Here is a 23,483-nt window from a genome sequence, read left to right as displayed (position 1 = left end):
AACAAGATGCAATCCAACATGACATATCCTATAAACCTAAGCCCAATCAATTAAAAAAAGAGGGATGTTGAAGAGAATATCACTGCATTAGTTTGATGGTAATCAAGTAAAGATTATGAGAACTAGAAAGGGTTCACTACAAATATCATCCTTTCCCCAGGTTAGGCCAGTTTTTCCACTCTACCCTGTTCAGTTTAGGATATTCCTATGTAAATAGCAGTAGGAATATAAATCACCATGAATTAAAATATCACTACTTTATCACACTAACCTCTGCTTTCCCCAAAACATGTCTTTTTTCCTGAGCCCACTGAAAGTCTCTTATAAAACAGACAATTGGGAGATGGAAAATCGTATCAGTGAAATACGGATTCGGATTTATGTATTTTACCTTTAGATATTAAAAAAGTGGTATTTCACTTAACTGGGGCAATATTTCACTTAACTTTGGCAATTTCATCTATCCCTAAATGCAAACAAGCCCAAAAGGAAAAGGAAGAAGTCATATCCATATAGTAAAATGCTGAGGAAAATAACACCTTTAAAAATAGGGTAACTCAACTGGGAAAAGAGGTCCGTAAAGTCAATGGGGAGGAGGCTTTAAAAAGCAGAATTAGCCAAATGGAAAAGGAAGTTCAAAAGCTCATTGAAGAAAATAGTTCTTTAAAAATGAGAGTGGAATTCAGGGAAGCTAATGACTATACAATAAACCAAGAAGTTACAAAACAAAACCAAAAGATTGAAAAAATAGAACAACTGACCTGGAAAATAGATCCAGGAGAGACAACTTAAAAATCATGGGACTACCTGAAAGCCATGATCAAAAAAAGAGCCTAGACATTACTTTTCATGAAATTATCAAGGAAAACTGCCCTGATATTCTAGAACCAGAGGGCAAAATAAATATTGAAAGAATCCACTGATCACTTCCTGGAAGAGGCCTAAAAAGAGAAACTCCTAGGAATATTGTGGCCAAATTTCAGAGTTCCCAGGTCAAGGAGAATATATTGCAAGCAGCTATAAAGAAACAATATGAGTATTGTGGAAATACAATCAGGATAACACAGGATCTGGCAGCTTCTACATTAAGGGATCAAAGGGCCAGGAATAAGATATTCCAGAAATGAAAGAAACTGGGATTAAAACCAAGAATCACCTACTCAGCAAAATTGAGTATAATACTTCAAGGGAATAAATGGTCATTCAATGATATAGAGGACTTTCAAGCATTCATGATGAAAAGACCAGAACTGAATAGAAAATTTGATTTTCAAACACAAGAATCAAGAGAAGCATGAAAAGGTAAACAGGAAAGAGAAACCATAAAGGCCTTTTTAAAGCTGAACTGTTTACATTCCTACATGGAAAGATAATATTTGTAACTCTTGAGATTTTTCTCAGTATTTGGGTAGGGTAGGTGGAGGGATTACACACACACACACACCCCCACAGACCGAGAGTACAGGTTGAGTTCAATCAGAAGAGATGATATCCATAAAAAAATAAAATTAAATTGAAAGGTGAGATGAAAATATTGGGAGGAGAAAGGGAGAAATGGAATGGGGCAGACTATCACTCATAAAAGAAATGAGAAAAATCTTTTTCAAAGGAGGAGAAAAGGGAGGAGGTGAGAGGGGAAAAGTGAAGCTTACCCTCTTCACATATGGCTTAAGCAGGGATTAACATACTCACTAAATTTGGTATGAAAATCTATGTTACACTATAGGAAAGTAGGGGAGAAGGGGACAAGTGGGGTGAGGGGATAGATGATAGAAGGGAGGGCAAATGGGAGAAGGGAGTAACTAGAAGTAAACACTTTTGGGAAGGGACAAGGTCATATGAGAGAATAGAAAAAAAAGGAGGGACAGGGTAGTATGGAGGGCAATATAGTTAGTATTCTACAACATGATTATTATGGAAGTCTTTTGCAAAATGACACATATATAGCCTGTATGGAATTGCTTGCCTTCTCAGTGCAGATGGGTGGGGAGGGAGGGAGGGAGAGAAGTTGAAATTCAAAGTATTAGAAACGAATGTTGAGAATTTTTATTGCATATAACTGGGAAATAAGAAATAGAGATAATGGGGTACAGAAATTTATCTTGCCCTACAAGAAAAGAGAGAAGATGAGGATAATGGAAGGGTAGGGTGTGATAGAAGGGAAGGCACATTGAGGGAAGGGGTAATCAGAATGCAAGGTGTTATGCGGTGGTGGAAGGGGAGAGATGGGGAGGGAAACTGAAACTCAAAATTTTGTGGAAATGAATGTCAAAATCTAAAAATAAATAAGTAAAATTATTAAAAAAAAAAAATTCAGCAAAAACATGCTTTAGGACAGCCCATCCCTCTTCACTCTAGTACTAGTTGTTACCATCTCTCGCTAGAAGGGCTAGGTATGGTTCTTGCTCCTCATTGCTACTTCCAGATCCTCTCCCCAGCCACTATTACTCAGCGACTTCTTTCTTCTAAGGTTAGTTCCATCTAGATATTTAAACTTGGCCAGATCTTGGTGGCAGTTACCTAGTTTAATATCTGACTCATATTCTCCCTCTTTAGGTCACCTCATATACTTCAATAATCATCAGGTTGTTGTTCCCTCAAACATACTTGTCCAAGTTCATCAAGCTCAATTTCCATAACCCTCTTAATATCCTTTGCAGGATCATCATGCATGTCCCATTCCCTATGTGTGGGTATATGCAGAAGCTGCCTTGGGCCTTACTTATTTTCTTTCTATGTAGTCTCTTTTTTGGTGACCTCATCAGCTCCTACCTATGCATATAATGTCCAAATTTCATTACCAGCCCTCAGCTTTCTCCTGAGTTCTAGTCCCACATCTTTTAACTACTTGCTGGACATCTCTATCAGATGTCTTATAGTTATCTCCAAATTAACATGTCAAAAAAACTCATTTTCCTCACTAAACTCATCCCATTTCATGTTGAGGATATCACCATTCTTCCAGTTAAGTCATGTTTGAAGCCTAGGTCTTCATTCTCATTCTTACTTGCACTATATTCATTCAGATGCCAGGTCTTATCAATATCACCTCCTCAATATCTTTTGCATCTATATTCCCGTCACTCCACTCACACTGCTACCAATCCAGTAGTTTCCTATTGTCTCCCACTTCATAGTGGAAAAAATTCTAATAGTCTACTGCTTGATTTCCTTTCATTCATTCTCTTTCCTCCTCCTAATCCATTTTTCACAAAGGTGTCAAACTGATATTATTAAAGCAGAGGTCTGACCACATCATTCCTGGTCAGTAGCAGAATTTTTGTTTCTCTGATAAAACTATTAAATCTAAGCAATATGTGTTTTAAAGTTCACAACTTTGGGTTGGGTTTGTTTGGTTTTTTTTTTTTTTGTGCCCCAAGATGATCCATGGATTCTTTCAACTAGTAATTTGTATTTTGTTCTCAGAAGTTCTGGGCCATTTTTTTGTATTATGGTGTTCAGGTGTTTTTTTTTTTTTAAACTTGTGTTCTTCTGAGAGTTCTATATCCTTAAACTGTCTCTACTCAGCCTACTTTTAAGATCAATATGATTGACTTCAATGGACAGCATGTTTTACTTTAATGTTACTGCTTTTTGCCTCTCTTCTTCTGTCACTTCTGTGTATTTGGGTACTGAGGGGCCATCACCAGTAGTCCTGACCTATGTCTGATGTCTCTGGAGGAGAAAATGAGTCTGATAACTGTGCACAGCTCTAGCTAACTTAAATCCAATTCACTTGCAAGTCAAAATATCACTCTCCTGATGCCACTGGTCCTCTCTGAGAATGAAGGATGAACAACAATTTGTATACACAATCAGTTCCCTCTTTTGTTTATTTACTGATGGGTCACCAGATTCAAATTTTTCTATTTTGCCAATTATTTCTGGTATGCAGGTCATAAATTCTACATGCACAATTCCCATTTCTCTTTCAAACCATTAAGGAATTTTGTTGTGGTTCTATGGTATCCTTGAAATCCACAGGGTCCTCTGCTTCACAGGGTGCTAAATAATGTCCCTTTGTTCTGAAGTATTTATTTACTGATGACTACACTTATTTATTACATCTGGAGGTCATATTTCCTTCTGCTGTGAGTCTCTTCCCTATTGGTTAATGTGCTTAAAGTCTTTGCATTTCTCTCCTCCTGAAACTTTCAGTCCTTTTTTTCTTTATTTTCTCCTATTGCTCACTTTCGGACTCCTTCCTCACTGATAGTAGTTTCCTTAGGATTAGATCTCAAAATGTCTCAGCATTCTCCTATGCTGGGCAATACAGAGTTGGCCAGCCTAGGTCTCTGCCCTAAGTGACTTTATGGAGAGACACAAATGGCCTTTGTTGGGTGTTGGGATCTTTGCCTCAGGCTTAATAAAGTGCCACACAGTCCCTCACACATGGTACCCTGTCCTGTTCCCTATGTTTCTCAGTTCTCTGGTCCAGCAATACAGAACAATTCCATGCTGGTGCTACTGCATCCTTTGAAGGTTTCAATCATTTGGACTTTTGAATTTCCAAGGGGATGTGTGCATACACACTGCACATGAAGGGGTGGGGTTGAGCTCCATTACAAGCTGAGACAGATGTTCTGCCCTGTTCCTTCTCTTCTTTCACTCTCCTAAAAAGCTCTGTTGCAGCAGAGAACCTAACACAGTGCTGGTTATCAAAACCATAGCAAATTTCATAAGTCTGGAGCTTGGATCTCTGTGGCACTAAAAAGATGGCAGAGAGATTTCAGAGTATGGGGATGCATTCTAATACAAGTCCATGGGCGGAGTGGCTGGTACAGTTTTGCTGCTGAGAGCATGGTAGGTTATAGGGGAGAAGGTGCAGTGAGCATAGGTTAGGCATCAGTTCATGGGATTTTTACCTTTTTGGAGGTTCTTGGTGTCCTACGCTACAAAGACAGGTGAAGTTGCTTTATCTGTCGAACATAATTTCTGTTCTGGAGAGTTCTGAGAAATCATGAGGATCAGAGAAAATGTCCAGTCCTCCAGCCTGTTGGTCACGTAACTCAGAAATCCTGACTGTATCACTCAAAAAAGTTTCGGTGGTCCTCTATTTTCTTCAAGACAGAACACAAACTCCTCTGTTTGGTATTTAAAGCCTTGTAAAATCTAACACTAACTTTTTCTTTCCAGGTTTATTACACATTAATCCTCATAATGAACTCCATATTCTAGCCAAACTGACCCACTTCATATTCCTCATACACAATATTTTATTTGAGGAGGTGCAGCTAAGATGGCAGAGCAAAGGAAGCAATATAGCCAAGTTCCCCTCCCAAAATTTCCTCTAAAGAGACCTAAAAAATGTACAAGACCAAAAATCTAGAAAAACTCAGTAATCTATTGCTTAACAGGTCAGCATAGGGAAAAAGTGTTTAGAATTGGGTCAGAAGCATGTCATGCATGGAGTACTTCAGAGCTCTGGGAGAGGATGTGTACCCTAGCATGAGAAGGTTCCAGATTCATAGCAAAGAACCCACAGACCCCTACTGGGGTATTGTAACAGGGAAAAGTGACAACTGGTGGTTTTGTAGCCCACTACACAGTTCTAGGTCAAAAATCCAGGGTGGACTAAGAAGAAGATCTATGCCTCTGGCAGAACTCTCTGGCACAGAGGCCCTGGGTAGTGGACCAAGAAGTTCAGAAGCAAGCAGCAGTGATGTGGTTCAAACCTCAGAAGTGAGGGTGGGGTAGGGGTGGGGTTCTCAGTTCAAGCATCTGGCCCTGCCTGTGGAAGAATAAGCAGGGCAAGAATTCCAGACCAATTCTGTCACTCTGAACCAAAAGAGCTAGCTGACAGGGGCTGGGCCAAACAGCAATCTACTGCTGCTCAGACTGAAACCAGGTCAAGCACTTGTAGAACTCAGATCACTGATGGTCTCAATGTGCTCTGAATCATTTATGAGCTAAATGTTAGCATTAATGATTACGGCTTGGACAAGAACGCTGGTCCCAACAAAATTATGGTACTTTCAACTATCAACCCTCAACGTTGAAGATGGCAACTTTCAAGTCAAATACATAGCAGAGGATATTCTGGTTGGGGAGCACTTTGACAACTGCATGGTTAACTATTTATTGCTGAGTACAAGCACAAGGACATGACTGAGAACAACACGACTGTCCACTCCTCAGTGTCACTTGTGAACTTGTAAAGTACACAATGTATTCCAGTATTGGAACGACTCCTTTCATGAAGGTGCCAATTTCTATACCTCTATCACTTGCACCCATTTTGAAGAACTAAATGTGGACCTCCTTTGTGGCACAAAGAAACCCAAAGGAAAAGGCTCTAAGGGATGCCACAAACCTATCTGCAGTTCCATGATTCTATTCTTATTCTCAAATTCCAAAAATTTCTGCAAGACTTCTTTAAGGGTTAAGAGCTAATCAACAGTAATAATCTCACTGAGACAATTGCTTAGGCTGCCATCCCAGCTACCATCTTGTCTGAGGATAAATCTGACAAAGTACAGAACTTGCTACTGTTAGATGTCATGCTTCTTTTCTCTGATATGGAAACTGCTGGAAGTTACAAAAACTCTTATCAAACTTAATATCACCACTCCCCAGAAAACAGACATAGTCCTTCACTATTTACTCAAATGAGTAAATGTGCTTATCCAGATTTATGAAAATGACAAAGGATAACAAACTATTTGGCAAATTTGAATTCATAGGAATCACCCCTTACTCTGGGGTGTTCCTTAGATTGAAGTGACCTCTGACACTGATGCAAATGATATTCTGTTGTGGATAAGAGCACAATCAAGGACAATGAGATCACCATCAGCAATGACAAAAGGCCACTCAAGGAAAGAATACATTAAAGCATGGTCCAAGAAGCTGAGAAAAGCAGAGAGAAGATATCTTACAGGAATTCAACTGAATATTATGCTTTAATAAGAAGGCTGCAGTGGAAGATGAGAAGCTTCAAGGGAAAGTTGATGATAAAGACAATCAGAAGATCAAATGTAATAAAATGCATTAAATTGACTTGATAAGAACAAGACTGTTAAGAAGGAAGAATGTGGACACCGATAGGAAAAACTGAAAAAGGTCTGCAACTCTATCATTCTTAAGATAAATCAGAGAGTGGGAGTCATGACTATAAGTATGTGCGATGGAGAGCCCATATAAAAGTATCTGTTGCATCTACTACTGAAGAGACTGACTAAAAGCACTAAAAAAAAGAATATTTTGCACAGTTTTCAAAAACTGAAGGAGCTAACTTTGTAGCAAAGGCTGTGTGAAGAGGCAGTTTAAAGATTGTACCTGAGCTTCTCTGTAAATTCTAGGCACTCTGAACACCTGAATGTAGAGAGAGAGAGTAGTGAATAATATTGTACTTCATCAGCATTGTAACTATGTGGAAATGCAATTCTTGTCCTGGAGAACAGAAATCTACTTAAAATTGCCACTATTAAGAAAATGATATTACTGGACTTTGGAGAAGACAGTTTCAGTTGTGCAGAGTGAGAAAATAGAGGCAGTAAGTATAGATAGCTTTTTCCTAGGACTTTTTCTGTGAGAGGACCCTGATGAGAACTTGAGAGAAGGTCACAGGCAGATTTTTTTGGATACGGGAAACATGAACATGTTTAAGGGCAGGAGAGAAGAGCAAAAAGTTATACAAATTTTGTAAGAGGTTTTCTTCCCCCTCTTCTTTTTCTTTAAAACTTCTTGTTTTCAGTGATTGCTCTCTTGGAGGGGGAGGGTAAGAGAAACAGGGAAATCTGGATAACATAAAATAAAAAGGATATCAATAAAAATGCAAATAAATAAGCATATAAAAAAAGACCCATCCTCTTCCCCCCCTCCATTCAGGGAAGAGTAAAAGGATTGGCATGCAATAGCGAAGGCCCAACTGAAACTGGATAAAATTAATCTGTCACAGTTTCTTTTCTATATGATAATTTAAATATTGCAAGAAAGATGACCTACCTGGCCTCTCATTACAGACATCTGATTTTCAAAAGTGGCCTTGTCAAATCCTTTATCAGTCTTTATGAAAGGAAAAAAAAAAAACACTGAAAGTTCCTTAACAGCAAGACCTTATCTATAAGTTATTTGCTTTGGCATAAGCAATAATGAATTCTACAATTTAATTCAAGTTGGCAAACTTCAATGATCAAGTTTGATAATTCAACACAAAAGAGAAGCATTAGTTTCTAATTGAAACATAAATTCACTGATAAATAACTATTCACACTTATGCCAAGTTAACTTTGCTGAAATTTAATTTTAGAAGATAACAGCTTCTTTATAGGAGTAGTGTAATTTATTTTTACTTAACATTTCTAAGCATATTCATGATGTTTAACTAGTAAGTCTATTTTTTTGGCTAGTATTATGAGACTAGTGGAGCAGAAAATACCAAGATTTTAGGACATAAAACTATTACAAATTTAAAATGTCTTTGTTAAAAGAGACATGATTTTTGTGTAAGTAGATTGTGAGACATTTGTACCTTAGTAAGTTGTCTTCATGAAGTTCTGTGACAAAAGCAACTCATCACCTGGTGACTAATCTTCTCATGAGTGGCTTCACTGAACTTAAGTAGATTGATTTTCAGAAAACAAACTCATTGTCCACTGCAGAGCACATACTCAAAAGTCCTTGATATTCTTTTTTAAAATAATTTTTTTCAATTACCAAACATTTATATGAAGCTACAATGGGATGGCTAGGTGGCACAGTGGGTAGAGTGCCAGGTCTGGAATCAGGAAGACTCATCTTTATGAATTCAAATTTGGCCTTAGACACTTTGCAGCTGCATGACCCTGGGGAAGTGACTTAATCCTGTTTACTTCAGTTCCTCATCTGTAAAATGAGCTGGAAAAGGAAATGGAAAAGTACTCCAGGATCTCTGCCAAGAAGACCTCAAAAATGGAGTCACGAAGAGTCGGACATGACTGAAAAACGACTCAACAATACAACAAAAAAAAGCTGGTATATGTTTGTATATATAGGTGCTTTTCTTTGTTTTTTGATTTTGAAATAAAAGAATACTAGTTTCTGGGTTAAAACGCACACACAGCTTACTATCTTTTGGGGCATAATTCCAAATTGCTTTCCAGAATAGCTGGACTAATTCATGGCTGTATCAAATACTGTCAATGTGTCTGTGAACCACAGTTGCCATCATTTGTCACATTTGTCATGATCCTTTTTTGGGTAAATTCTGCCAATCTGATGAGTGTGAGGTGGAATGAGATTAGCTTTTTCATTTCCCTAATTTTTAGTGATTTAGTGTATTTTTTTTCACATATATATAAAAAACTTGGAATTCATGCCTTGAGAACTTCTTGTTCACATTCTTTGACCATTTATCAATTGGGGAAGGTCTTTGATTCTTATAAATTTGAATCAGCACCTTAAATATCTTGGAAATGAGATCTTTTTCAGAAAAACTTGCTGTAAAGACTTTTTTCTAGTTAACGATTCACCTTTTAATCTTATATGCTGTGGATTTGTATAAACAAAATCTTTAATTTTACGTAATAGATCTTATCCACTTTATCTTTTATGATCTCAAACCCTTGTTGTTCATGAACTCTTTTTTTAATCCACAGATCTGAAACATAATTTCTTCTTTGTTCTTCTAATTTGTTCATGACACGGCTTTTTAGATCTAGGTTATTTGGAGCTTATCTTACGTGGTGTGGAATGCTGGTCTAAATTTCATTTCTCCCAGACTGCTGTCTAGTTTTCCCAGAAATTTTTGTCAAAGAATGAATCCTTACCTCAATAACTAGCATCTTTGGACTTAGTGAACAATAGGCCACCAGGTTCTTTACTTCTGTATGTTTAGTACCTAATCTGTTTTACAAACTAACTACTTTTTTTTTTTAAACCAGAACAAAACGGTTTGGGTTACTATTGTTTTTGTATTATAGTTCTGAGATCTGGAATGGTAAGCCTACTTCCTTTTTACATTTCCTCCATCATTTCTCTTGAGATTTTTGATCTTTTGTTCCTTCAGATCAATTTTGTTATTTTTTTCTTATTTAACAAAGTAATCCTCGGGTAGTTTGTTATGGCATTAAATAAAGTTAATTTAGATAATATTTATTACGTTAGCTTGGCCTAGCCATGAGTAATTAACATTCTGCCCTTATATAGGCCTCTATTTCCATAAACAGTGTTCTGGAGAGGTATTAATATAGTACCTGTGTTTATCTTGGTAGGTAAAATCCCAAATATTTTATATATAATTTTGGGGTTATTTTAAAAGGAACTTCTCTTTCTAATGGTACTATTACTAAACAGAAATGCTAATCATTTATGTGAATCGTTACATCCTTTAACTTTGTTGGTTTCAAATAATTTTTAGTTGTGCCTCTGGGGTTTTCCAAGTACACTATCATCTTCTTGGCAATAAGTGCTAATTTTTGCTTATGGTGGCTCCCTCAATTTTTTTTGGGGGGGGGGGTTTGGGGGAAGGTGGAATAGTCTTGCTAGAGCTAGCACTTCAGTGTCACTTTACCATGATCTTAGTGGAAAGATTCCCAAGTTCATGTAGTCTTGGCCTGGAAAGATAATCCACCACAGTTTCTCCAAAGGTTTCCCAATCACTACACAGTCTGACATTCTTAGATCATTGCTGGATGAACAAAAAGAAAGCTGAGATGCACTGCTTCCTCCCTTCCTCCTACTCTGTCATTTTGGCTACTCCAACCCTTTCAGATCTTGCACTGACTGGTAAGGTCACTATGAAACAAGACTTCAGTGCCTCATTTGTACAATGAGACGGTTAGACCAGATAATCTCTAAGGTCACTTACAACTATAAAACTATTATCCTATGATCTTCATACACCAAGACTCTGGAGTAGGATTCTAGTGAAAATAAAGTTTTAATGTACTCAAAACTTTTTTCACCAACTATTATTTTCACTACATGAATGGTCTACTTCTTTTTTCTAATCAATTTTCTGTAGGACTTCTCTTATGGAGACTTTTTTGTACATTAACCATTATTAGTGATATGTTACTCTCCTTTACACCCATCATTCATTATCCCATGGACCTTTGGGTCACTTTCACTTTTAATTCTCCAAAGGTCCATGGGAAGATGAATGGTGGGTATAAATGCTTCATGTTTTGTAGTTTGAGCACCACTAAAAAAATACTGATATTAAAAAATGTATTTTTGTGTCAGGGACCAGCCTGAGATTCTCAAAAACATTTGCAATAGCTCAAATGTAATCTTTTCTACTTTTTCACTCCTGTTTAATCCTGGGTCTAGTTCATTATCTATCAAGTTTTCCATCTTGTTCCAAGTCATATTCTAAACAAAAGATGTTCCTCATTCATGTGGTAGTTCTTGTACGGATTATGAGGCCAATCCCTTTCAAGTGATCATAAATTCCATTGAGAAAATCATATAACTTTCTGAGTTTTAAGGCCATTGGCATAGTATCACTGGCAAACAGGAGTATTTGGAGGACATCATCATTTGTATGATTCTTTTTGTGCTTAGATTCTGTGAAGGCCTTTAAGAGAAAAGTGAACATATACTATGACTCACTTTATACTTATATTCAGGGATTACTAAACAAAGTTCTCAATTTTTTGGCTGTATGTATTAGAGAATCTTAGTATACTGACACTGGAAGACTCTTTCAAGATTGCCATTTTTCTTTACTCAAAAATTTTTAAAAAATGAACATCTATTAAACACAGTGTGATCTTGCAATCATTAAAATTTTCAGTCAATTATGATTGAGAAGGAAAGGTTGGTGCAGAAAACTATTTTGAAAACAGATTCCCTTCTCAGTTTCCTTAAGAATACCTTTAAAGCTTATGTATATAATTTTAGGAAGCTTTTATTAAGAAATCAATAGGCAAATGATTTAAGTTATTGACAACAATATCATTTCCTATTATATTATAAATTAATCCCAAAATGCTTTTAAAATTGCTGTCCAGTACAGAACTGTATATAATTGGTCTGATTAAATAACAGTGATGCTTCCTGACTTCGTTTTCTTATGTTCCACTTCCACGTACTAGCATACTGGTGACTATTCAGTGTTAAGAATCTGAATGGAGTTACACTGGTGGATTGTTCTGTATTTCATACATTTGTCCTTGTGGTTTCATTCAGAAATATTATTAGGACAATCGGGCTCAGTTAGGTTTCACATGGTACCTTCTGCAGACTTCCCATTTACCATTTTTTTAAAAGTAGATATTACTCACCATCTTCTACTGTAACATTTTGCACATGACATATAGTATAAACCAGTGGTTGGCTGTTAGATGTCTCTTTCTGGCAAAGAGATCAAATGTTTGCTTATTAGTGGAATTTCTGGGCTACTTTGTTCTCTATATTGTGACGATTGCTTCATTTACATTAGGCATACTTCTGTTAATAGTAAGAGTTTTTTTGATGTCTACCCCCTTATTCATTCCACATTTTCCAGCATCAACAGCTTGTCTGAATGTCAGTCTGAAGTCACCGTAATTATCCACTGTGTACCTTCCTCCCTTTATCCTCTCTTCTAGTTTAAAATTAATTTTGACTTTTGTTCTAACTAGGTAATGTTTAACTGTCTACATGTAGCTTATTTAGAAATGATCCTCCTATTTCCCATTAAGTTAGCAAATATTGCAATTTTCTGATGTTACTAAGCACTTGTCACAGTCAGGGCCTTCCAAATTTCTTCTGGAAATATTTATGCTATATATGACACAAAACATCTGAGTATTTTGCAACCCTGAACAATACTTCCAACATATTTCTCACTATCCTGTCCTCTGTTCACCTTAGCACTAAAATCACTAAGTATTGTTGACCTGATTTGAAGAAGCTTGTTGAATTATAAATAGAATTTCCCTTTTTCTTCATTCTATATATCCTGTGACATGATATTCTTTTTTGCTGCCTTTGGGCATTCATGAAAATCAACTCCTCAAACTATTTTAGGATTCCAATGATTACTAATTATAATTTAAAAATATGTATCTATGTATGTATATCTATATCTATATATCTATATATATGTAGGCGTGTGTGTATACTTATACACACACACAGAATTTTCAGTTTTAAAGTGTTTTCACATACATTATTTCATTTGATCATGAACAACCTTGTGAGTCAGGTGGGACAAATGTCATCATTCTTCCTTTACAGACAAGGAAACAGAGAATTCAAGAGGTTAAGTAATTTACCCAGCTAGCAGGGCAGAGAGATGAGAAATAAAGGCACATCTTTTGATTATTAGTCCAATGTTTTTTCCATTATATCACACTTGAAAATCTTCAGATAAAATTTTAATTACCTTAAAAAGTTCATAAAGATCTTCACATAAATCTTGCACAAAGTTCATATCAGAAATACGTGGGAGGATTAATTCTCTAGTTTCTTCAGAAAAAGGAACTTTTGCTTGAGGAAGCCAAGCCCAATGAAAAGGATCTAATAGGGAATAAAAGTATTTTCAGTCCATGAGGAAGTTTTAGAAAACTTTATTTCACAAAACGCCTAGACAATAAGCTTGAATATAAGAATAGGAAATCCATCACATATTGACTGTATATTTTTAAGTGGAGAGGGCAATACTGGACACAAAGAAGGTACTTAGTATTCAAGTATTTTAAAATGAAACTATCCAACAGTAGGACCCAGAGATCCTGGAATAAAGTTAGGCAGGCAAGTTAAATGCCTTACTATAGAAATATTTTTTAAAAGATCAAGGATTTCTTAACCTAAATATTCATATGTTCTTCAGCTTTAGCCATATCTCTTAATGCAATTTATAATGCCTCAATGCTAGTCATTCTAGCACCAAGTCACTTACTGCCCACCACCTGAGATGTCACCAGCGATCACTTTACACAATTTCTTATTTTCATAAACTGTATATTGAAAATTTGTGTTTAGAAATAAATTCTGACAGGTTAGTTGTTGTCCTTCATTTTTGAAGAGGACCAAAATGACATCACTATGTTGGGGTTGAGGTACATTGTGTCCAACTGTGGCTGATCTGACCAATATGAACTCAAACGGCTTTACCACAAGTTGGGCACAAAGTCATGTTTCTTCTGAGCTACTGCAATTCTGCTTTGCTCACAGAGTACAGTTAGCACCTTCTTTGATGTGGGCCCACCATGTCAGGCAATTCTGTGCCAGTGTCTCCCATGTCTCACAATCAATTCCAAAGTTCATCAGAGAACCTTGAAAGTATCCTTGTACTGCTTCTTCTGACTACCATGTGAACACTTGCCTTGAGTAAGTTCTCCATAAAGCAATCTTTTAGGTAAACGTACTTTTGGCATTCAAACTGACTGTGTTATGGGAAGGCATACAATTGTACTATTACCTCCAGGATGTGAGAAACAGAAATGGGTGTGGCTAAGTGGTGGTATCACTGAAATTCTGTAAGCAGATAATTTCTTTTTTCTATCAGCAAGGTACATCAACTACAATCAAATCGACAAACAGACATGACTTAGTTCAGTTCTGCAAGGTGACAAACCAAAGCTTTTGTTTCGTTCAGTCTTGGTCTCCTGGGTCTACTGGCTAACGCCAGCCTCAACCACATAAACCAAGAAAAGAATGAAGAATAAGAAGTAAGAATATAGTTTGGCCACAGGAATGCCAATGGAAGTAATGGTCCAAGGAAGGTTCCTAACATAGCCTTTTCCTCTAAAGGGTCTCATCTCCACAGCTGCAAATATAGTAACTAGAATTCAAATCATCAGAAGTTAATCACATTTATACAGATAATGACCCCAAATCTGAAATTACTTCATGGACAAACAGGTAATAAGTGATAAGTTCTCCGAGTCAAGGCGAACTTGACTGAGTTTACTATCCACCATGTGAGTCAAATTTTAAAGCTATAGCAAGCACTAGCCTTAGGGACACGGAGGATTGGATTTTCCACTACACAGAATGCAGATTTTAAGATGCTAGCAGGAAATCTGAGACTTCACAGTGGCATGCGGTAGAATGAGAGGGCTATGGTGAAGGCTTCTAGACTGGCTGTCAAACTTCAGAGGTATTTTCATCTGGAAAGCACTGAGATATAAAGAAAGGTTGGATATAGGTCCTATCATAAGGACATTTTTTTCTCCCTTGTCTTTCATAAACCTTTGCACATGGCAGAAAGACTAGGTAAGATTATATTCCTTTCACGATTTCCTTCTTCCACTGCCATGTGAGCAAACTTGGTTCCCTTATCTTTTTTTTTTTATTAAGAAAAGGGGTAATATAAATATGGATAACCATAGAATACTCACATGCTCTCCATTCATCAGGATGTTTAAAAGGAAATGCTAAACCATTATCAATTGCAGCAATTTTAATAAGAGATTCTTTACCAGTAGTCCACTCTGTTTCCTAAGAGTAAAAATTGTTTTGTTGGTAAGAAGCTTTATATACAAATACATAGTGTAGGGTTCTTTTAAAATAATTAAGAAAATGGAAGAAATATATGCTTTGAAGATTCTATCATAAACTTGCCAGACAGTGTTTTAACAATATGGTGAGTTTTAACAACTTCATACTGAAATGGAAAGAGCCAGTATCAAATGAGGTAGAATCTGAGAATCATTAACTTGTTTTTACTTTACATCTGGCATCTTTATTGAATATATATGGGAAAAGGGGCTCAGAAAATGTATCTTCAGCTAAAATACAAGGCAGAAATATAACAGGTATTTTTTTCCTTCCAGAAAGGCTTTTAAAACACTATTGAAAGCATGGGATGGATGAAATTAAGAGTGATTTTTACAAGATTTGTTTATATTTAGAGAGATCCTTAACATTTATAGTGTTTTCAAAACATTATTACATTTTAAAGGGTACATACTTGAAACACGTGTGATGGAAAAACAAAATCAAGGTTACCATTCCTTTAACTTAGGAAGTAAAGTGTCTATTTACCATACTTTAAAAATCTGCACCCTCCTAAAGCACTGTACAAATTGATCAGTAAGAAAATTTCCCTTTTTCATTCCCTCATAAAGTTCTGAATGGTAGCTTCTAAATATAGTAAAATACAATTATCTAGTGCTAGGACACATTCTATTTAAAAATATGTGCATATTTTTATTTATTTCATTAAGTATTTTCCAATTACATTTCACAAAATTTTTAACATTTATTTAAAAAAAATTCTGATTTCCAAATTCTCTCTCTCCTTCCTACCTCTCCACCACTTCTTGAGAAGACAATACGATGCATTATACATGTTAAGTCATGTAAAACATATTGCCATATTAGCATATTATAAAAGGAAATACACAAAAAAACCCAAAGAAAAATAAAGTAAAAAACGCATGCTTCAATCTGTACCCAGTGTTCATCAGTACTCTCTCTGGAAGTAGACAGCATTTTTCATCATGGGTCCTTTAGAACTGCAGGACACTTTCTTGAAACTAGCTATAAGATTTGTAGTTCATAGTCTAGCAGGGCCCCTGAATCCAGCAGATGTAAATATATGAGCATTTCCCCTATAGGCTTATCGTAATAGACTGACTGGCAGAGTACCAAGTAAAACCCAAGTGAAATATGGCAAGATAATGAGGTACATCCCAGGAGGGATAAACCAAAAATGGAACATAGGGGCTAAGAAAACGCTGCTTTAACAATAATTTTTTAAAAATTAGTTTTCTCATTGAAGGCCAATATGATAAATGTACCATTCCTTCTGTACTTTATGAAGTGCTCACTTCAATAAAGCCAATTAAAAATGCAAGAATAAAAAATGCAAAAATCAAATTATCACTAAAAAAATTCAGTCATCTGGAACAGAGCAATAAAATGATTTAGGATGTAGCTATTTAAAATCCTTTGATCAAGTAATGTCTGAATATATAAAATTAGAAATATATAAAGATTAGAAAAAGTTTTAGAAAATGCTTCATTACACATTTTCTTAAATGTTTAAGGGTTCCCTCTCCCAAAAATACTTATTCAGTCATCTTGAGAGCTTTTCTGTACCATCAGTACAGTGACTGAAATCCAATGTCATTTGTGTTACACACTTGTCATTACTACTGTGACACGCTTGACATTCCATTTCCCAACCCTACAAATTTTCACTGGCTGTCCCTTATGCCTGCAAGGCTCCCCCTCATTTCTGCCTCCTAGCTTCCCTAGTTTCCTTCTCGTCTCAGCTACAGTCCTATCTTTGTCAAGAAGCCTTTCCTAGTTCTCCTGAATTTTAACATCACCTTCCCTCTGAAACTATCCCCAGTTCATTCTGTATATATCTTGTTTATATTTTGTCTCTACTATTAGTTACTTGAAAGCACAGACTATTTCTTTTTGCTTTCCTTTGTTTCCCTAGTGCTTAGTACAGTGCCTGGCACAAGGTAGGCACTTAAAAACATGCTAGTCAACTGATATCATAACTGAACCATTTTTCTGGCTGTATATAAAACATACAAACAAATTTATAATAACTGTTAAACTTCCATGTAGTTTATCACAATAAATTTTTTTGAATCTCCTTTAAGTAAAAAAGGAACCAGCATTATTCACAAATAAGATTATGTGACACTTTGTCATGTTCTAAGAAATATTCAATTCCATTCACTAAATGGTAATATTTGCATAATGCTGTTCACTAATCTACAGAAATGAGAGAAAAAGCAGAACAAAAGCAGTGACAAAACCACTTAGATACCCTTTTTCATACTTAAAATCAGTAGAAACAAATAGTTATCCAATTCAAGATTTAAAAAACTCCCCCAAATTAAATATATCTGGTTTCAATTTCTTAGCCTATTACAAACAAAAAAATGGACTGAAAAATCAACCACAACAACAACAACAAAAAAAAACCAAGGAAAATAATAAGGAAAAACAATACAATGAAAGAAAAGAGATAAAAAAAGGAATAAGAAGGAAAAATTAAAAGGGAAGAAAAATATTAATTGGGAAGAGAAAGAAAAGGAAAATGAGGAATCACAAAGTCAAAGAAGTTGAAAAAATGTTGCTCTCCTTTAAATTAAGACATTACAGTAACTGATAATAGACATATCCTTTTATTTTCTTACCTTATTGGAACTTTCACTCCCATCACTCTGTTTTTCATATTGGACTAACCAATTATCATTTCCCCTGTCTTTCAAAACAAAAATGTTACTTCATTTCATTTCTGTATAAACTACAACTTATTTTAGAAAAATGTAAAGTCAGCTCTCAACTATCCACCTGTGTCTTACCAACTTCACTGATTATCTGCGGCACATTTCAAATTTATGCTTGGCTTCCCCCTGCCATCTAGCATCACTCTAAGAAAATAGCCTTCTCTGCTATCAGTCTCAATGGGTGCTAGAAATGTTCACTTTAGACAAAGTCAAAAGAAAAACAAATCTTTTGAAAACAAAATCAGATAATGCAAATCCAAGACACTGTTTCTATCCATTAACGTATAAAACCAAGTCGAATGTATTTATAGCTTGTGCTATTCTATGAATGGTCATACAATGCACTTACAGGCACTTTTTCAAGGATACACGGATATCACACACTCAGGTAAACTCTCAATTATCCATATTTCTCAAGGGACATTTTCAATATGAACATATCCTAAGAAAGTGTTAACAGGTAATGGAATTATGATTTCCACAAAGGTGGTCAAGAAATTCCCCTTGGAAGAATACCTTCACTGCGGAATCCTTTCTGCCCTACTGGGTCAGACTATAGCTGTGCTTTTTAGAGCCCTGATGGCATCATTTCCCAGAAACTTGTCATTCTGCTCTCTGTAACTCCCATCTCCTCAGATCATTTCCCACTCTGTCTGCAGGACTTCAACAGGCTCTACCACCTCCCCCCAGTACTCCTCCTTTGTCAGTTCCTTTTCATGTGTTGTCTTCCCCCATTCAAGTGTGAGCTTCTTGAGGGTTGGGGCCATCTTAAGCCTGTTTTTGGCTTTTAAAAAATGTTTCCTAACTATTCTAGCGCCTCTAGGATAAGATACAAATTCCTCTTCTTGGCATTAAAGCTTTTCATAATCATGCTTCCTCTTACTTTTGAAGGCTAGTTACTCACTACTCCCCTTTATTACATATACTCAGTCAAGTATTCCAGTCAAATTGGACTGCTTATTCCCCATAGGCAGTAGTCTATCTCCTGCATAGGTTGTTACCATGCCTGGAACTCTTTTCTTCCTCATCTTCCTCCTGGAATCCCTTAAAGGCTTAAGCTCAGCTACCTCCTTCTTAAAAAGAACTTTCCTGACCTCCCCAGTTGTTAGGAGCCCCACAAATTACTTTGTGTCAATTCTAAATCTGTCTGTGAATGTGGGGTTTGCCTCTGGTAAACTCTTTTAGGAGTTTTGTATTTTTATCCCCATTGCCTAGCACCAAGTAGTAGTTTGATAAATGCTTGTGTTTGACAGATTTTCTGTCAAATATAAAGTAGATGTGGTCTTGACCTTTCAGTCAAATGTTTGTAGTTCAACATTTTAAAAAGGCTTAAAAGACAACAGTACCTTACACCTTAAATTGGCTATAAGTTATTGGCTACAACTGAAGACAGAAGTTCAATACCTGTATTTCTGGTGATGTAATCCAAAGCAACTAATCTCTCAAACTGTGACTGAAGCTGTTTTCTGATATTCTCAGGTAAAGGATCAGCTTCAAATTTTCTAAGCCAATAGTCAGCTTCCTTGTAACCATCAACAAACATCTGAAAGGAGCCTACCTGCAATTTTAATGGCTACAGTTAAAAGAGGCAAATAACACATAAAAAGACCAAACTTTTAAGTATAACCATTTCTACATTAATAACATTAAATAAATGCTTTATGTAAACACTTTCAAAAGAAAGCAAAGCAATTCAAAGAACTTTCAAAGGAGGCAAACATTTCCTCTTTATTTTTATCCTAAGACATCACATTTCTGTGGTTAATTCAGGAAGTCAGTAGTTTCGTTAAGCTCTCTTTGTAAAGAACTTTTAGATTAAATAGTGGCACAGAGATACAAAAACATAACTTAGTTATTTAGCAATAATTACCCTTTCTGACAAAGGGAGCAAAAAAACATGTAACAGTTCAATGCCCAGGTAAAACGTATGGCTGCATTTGAATTTTTTTTTTTTGGGAATTTATCTACCTGAATATTAGATTTTAAAATGTTACAGCTAAACAATCAGAAAGTTTAAAAAGATAACACTTTTGCTGTTAAAAAAAATCTAGACATTCTGAGATTTCTTCCAAATAAAATTTTTATATTAACTTACCTTGGGAGGTAGTCCTATTCGATGAAATTTTTTGCCCACTTTTGGTACTTTTTCTAGAGCATATTTTTTGCCTCTTGATTTTGCGCGGTCTATTGCACTGTAGTTAAATGTCTCACTCACAAGCCAGACCACCTAAAAATACACACTTTAAGTTCTACATCACAAGTGAAATGTCACTGGTAATGATTAAGAGACAACAAAATCTGATGAACACAAAGCTCAGGAAACACAGTAACAAGGAAGGTCTAATTGCTTTGTTAAACTTTATAATAAGGTTTGTTCAGAACTATGTAGCCAGGCTTTCCGCACAGGTCCAGAAACAGAACTCTATGTCTATTGCTGGAGGATCATTCTAGCTAAGTTTGGAGGGACTTGTTACCAAGCTTACGGCAGGATACAATTTTCAGCCACAGTACCTCTTGACGATGTTCTACTAAGTTTCAGAGGGGTTTCAATCTGAGTAGCCAAGGGGAGAATCCATAATGATGAAATCATAGATTCTTGAAAAATGTACATGTATGTATTTTTTCCTTTTGGGGAATTATGAAAAGTTTGGAGTTTATGGTTTTGTGTGTATTTGTATTTCTTATCTGTTTGCTCATTTCTTTTACTGGGGAATCACATTTACAATAAGTATTTTCTAAAAATCAACTTAAGAGTCATGATTTGCTATTTCCATATTTATTAACCAATTTTATGAGCACAAAATGTAGCACACTTAATTAAGGGAATTGTTTTGAAATCACATCACATACAGAACTAGAAGAGAAACTGAGGAAAAGAAGTCTTGTGTGGTGTCAGGACAATGTCAACAATGAACAGAAATCTATAGATTTCTATAGAATAGAAATTCTATAACCCCAGAAGGCAGAATTCTAACTGACTGAAGTTAAAAAAGGCAGATTTTGGTTCGAAATAATAAACCTGAAACAAAGCTGTTTAAAAAATGGAATGGGCTACCTCATGAAGGAAGAAGAAGACTTTTAATAAGGGTAGTTAAGCAAAAGCTCAACAACTGTCCAGAAGTGATGTTATAGAAGAGCTGCGCAATTTGGGTAAGAGCTGAACTAGATGACTTCTGAGGTCCTTCTTGATTCTAGCTTTCTATAAAGCCTCCCCATATAACCTAAAAGAAGTTATTCATTTAATACGAATATGTAGACAGTTTAAGGTTTTTGTAAGCTTGGATGAGGAATCTCAATAAAGAATGTCAAAAGCAATCAAAATCCATGGGAAGGTAAAGTAAAAAACAAAAAAAGCAAAAAAAAAAAAAAAAACCCTGAATAAAACTGACTATGAAGTCTCACGATTTTCACGCATTGATGAAAACAAAAAAGTAAAGATCTAAAAAAAAAAAAAGCAATAAAAAATAGAATTATTATTAGAACACTAGGGTAATCCTTGTTTTCATTAAATCTTTAAAAGCTCATTTTCTAACAACCTGGTCTCCTTTCATTCTAAAGTTCTTTCTCCATCTTTTCCTTTTACATGAACAGTTCCTAAATACTCTTATCTACACGTGTCAATTAATCTCCAACCTAACAGAACACAGGAGCATAGAGAGAAATCTCAAAGGACCTTTAGAGATCATCTAAGTTCAACTCCATACCTCCCATCCCCTGCCTCAAATTTAATAGATAAGGACACTAAGGTCTAGAAAAGTTAAGTGTTTAGGACATTAAGCTCAAGATCGTGTAAGGAATAAGTGACAAAGGAAAGATATGAACTCAGTTCCTCTTACTACAGAGCCAGTGCTCTTTTTCTCTGTGTCACAATGTCTCTTTAATTCTTGGCAAAGGACTCAACTTGAAGCACTCACTGTCATAGGGAACCTTTATACCCATGCAACTATAACTAGGCAGGCTTACTCCATATAACACAAAGTATTATCTTTAAGCTAATTTTCATTTTACCTTTGTTTTAGGTACAACTCCCAGACCAAGTTTTTCATCTACAAGATAGGCACCAGCTTCAGAAAGGTACCCCTGATTAGGTACAAGGCAACCTCTGCCAAAACAGCAAGGGCAGCAGATCTTATGAAAATATTTGGTCCACTTCGGATTTAGATGACCATAAGGCTCTTCAGATTTTGGTTTAAAGACACCAATAATTTTCTAAAGAAGAAAAGTAACATAATTAGGTTTTAATTATTTTATACAATTGAACAAAAAGTCATAAAATTGCATTCTACTTTTTAATAGATCTCATTTTTAAAAACAATGGATCTTAGATGAATTCCAAATTTCCTGAAATTGGTGACTTATTCTGCATAGTTAATATATGTATATTACATAGTTACATAGCTCTCCTGCTCCCCAGACTAGTCCACTTTTTGCCCTTATCATATGCTATCATTTATTATAACACTAAAAATTCAGATTTACTATAGCATGTCATTGTTTACATCAATTTTTAACATTACATTCTTTACACTGATTTTTTGTTTTAAAAATCAATTCGAAATACTTTACCTTCTGACAAAGCAGTATCTGTTCTTATGCTTAAAGGTTTCATGTGCTCAAATGATCTAAACTCTTAATAAATCATCATTATTTGTTTCTTACAAATAATATACTCAGATCTGGAGATTCTATTTTCTTTTGCGACAAGAAACTTTAGCTTTGCAATAGAATTATAGCACATCAAAGTATAATAGCTAGTATTAACACAAAGACACAAAACATAAAAAAAAAGAAATCAAGAAAAAAGAACAAGAAAATCAAATTATCCCCTTTATTATCTGAGCATAGAAAAAGCTAACAGTACAATATTTTTTAATTTTAAGAATTTAGTGCTCCCAGTTTTCTTAAAGTCAGTCAGCTTAAAACTATAATAGTTCTTTGTGGAAATGAGGGTTGGCGATGTATTAATCAAAAGGTTCTGGAAAAAAGTTACATGTACTTAAGGAGAGGGAAAACTAGGATGGAGATGGGATGGTCAAATACATTTATTTTTTGATCAGAACTACATATGGGTTCATTTTTGCTTTGTTAACTTCAAATAACAAATCTAGACAATGGGCATATGACTAGACAGTGGTTTGTTCGAAAAAAATATCAGAGTATTTTAACACACTGCATCTTTGATACTGAGCCAAGTGTAACAACTCTAGACTAATCTTAGGAGAATAATAACCATGGCAAATAAAGCGATAGCCCTACAGTACTTTGACCTGGTCAAGCCACATCTAGAGCATAGTATTCCATCATGGGAGCTACAGCTTAGTGAGGACAAGCTGTGGTCTTACAGAAGGGTGACCAGAATGATTAAATGTC

General features: G+C 35.5%; 1 protein-coding gene across 3 annotated transcripts in view; it reads right to left on the bottom strand.

Moving 5' to 3' along the window:
* Positions 1-23,483, bottom strand: part of PI4K2B (phosphatidylinositol 4-kinase type 2 beta) — a 37,168-nt gene that overhangs the window by 5,458 nt on the left and 8,227 nt on the right. Inside the window, exons 3-10 of one of the 3 annotated variants that reach the window (XM_072620391.1) lie at positions 22,122-22,322; positions 20,209-20,340; positions 19,518-19,671; positions 18,021-18,088; positions 15,255-15,354; positions 13,295-13,428; positions 12,210-12,279; positions 7,948-8,007 (exon numbers count right to left, since the gene is read on the bottom strand). In XM_072620391.1, coding sequence (XP_072476492.1) covers positions 8,003-8,007; positions 12,210-12,279; positions 13,295-13,428; positions 15,255-15,354; positions 18,021-18,088; positions 19,518-19,671; positions 20,209-20,340; positions 22,122-22,322 — 864 coding nt within the window. In that variant the 3' untranslated portion in view covers positions 7,948-8,002. Of the gene's footprint in view, positions 1-7,947; positions 8,008-12,209; positions 12,280-13,294; positions 13,429-15,254; positions 15,355-18,020; positions 18,089-19,517; positions 19,672-20,208; positions 20,341-22,121; positions 22,323-23,483 lie in introns of those variants that run through there. The other 2 variants (XM_072620389.1, XM_072620390.1) reach the window with 2 other exon arrangements.

This window comes from Notamacropus eugenii, chromosome 6 (assembly GCF_028372415.1).
Source record: "Notamacropus eugenii isolate mMacEug1 chromosome 6, mMacEug1.pri_v2, whole genome shotgun sequence".
Lineage (NCBI taxonomy): Eukaryota > Metazoa > Chordata > Mammalia > Diprotodontia > Macropodidae > Notamacropus > Notamacropus eugenii.
The sequence above is the reverse complement of the archived record's forward strand: the minus strand, read 5'-3'. Positions and strand labels throughout refer to the sequence as shown.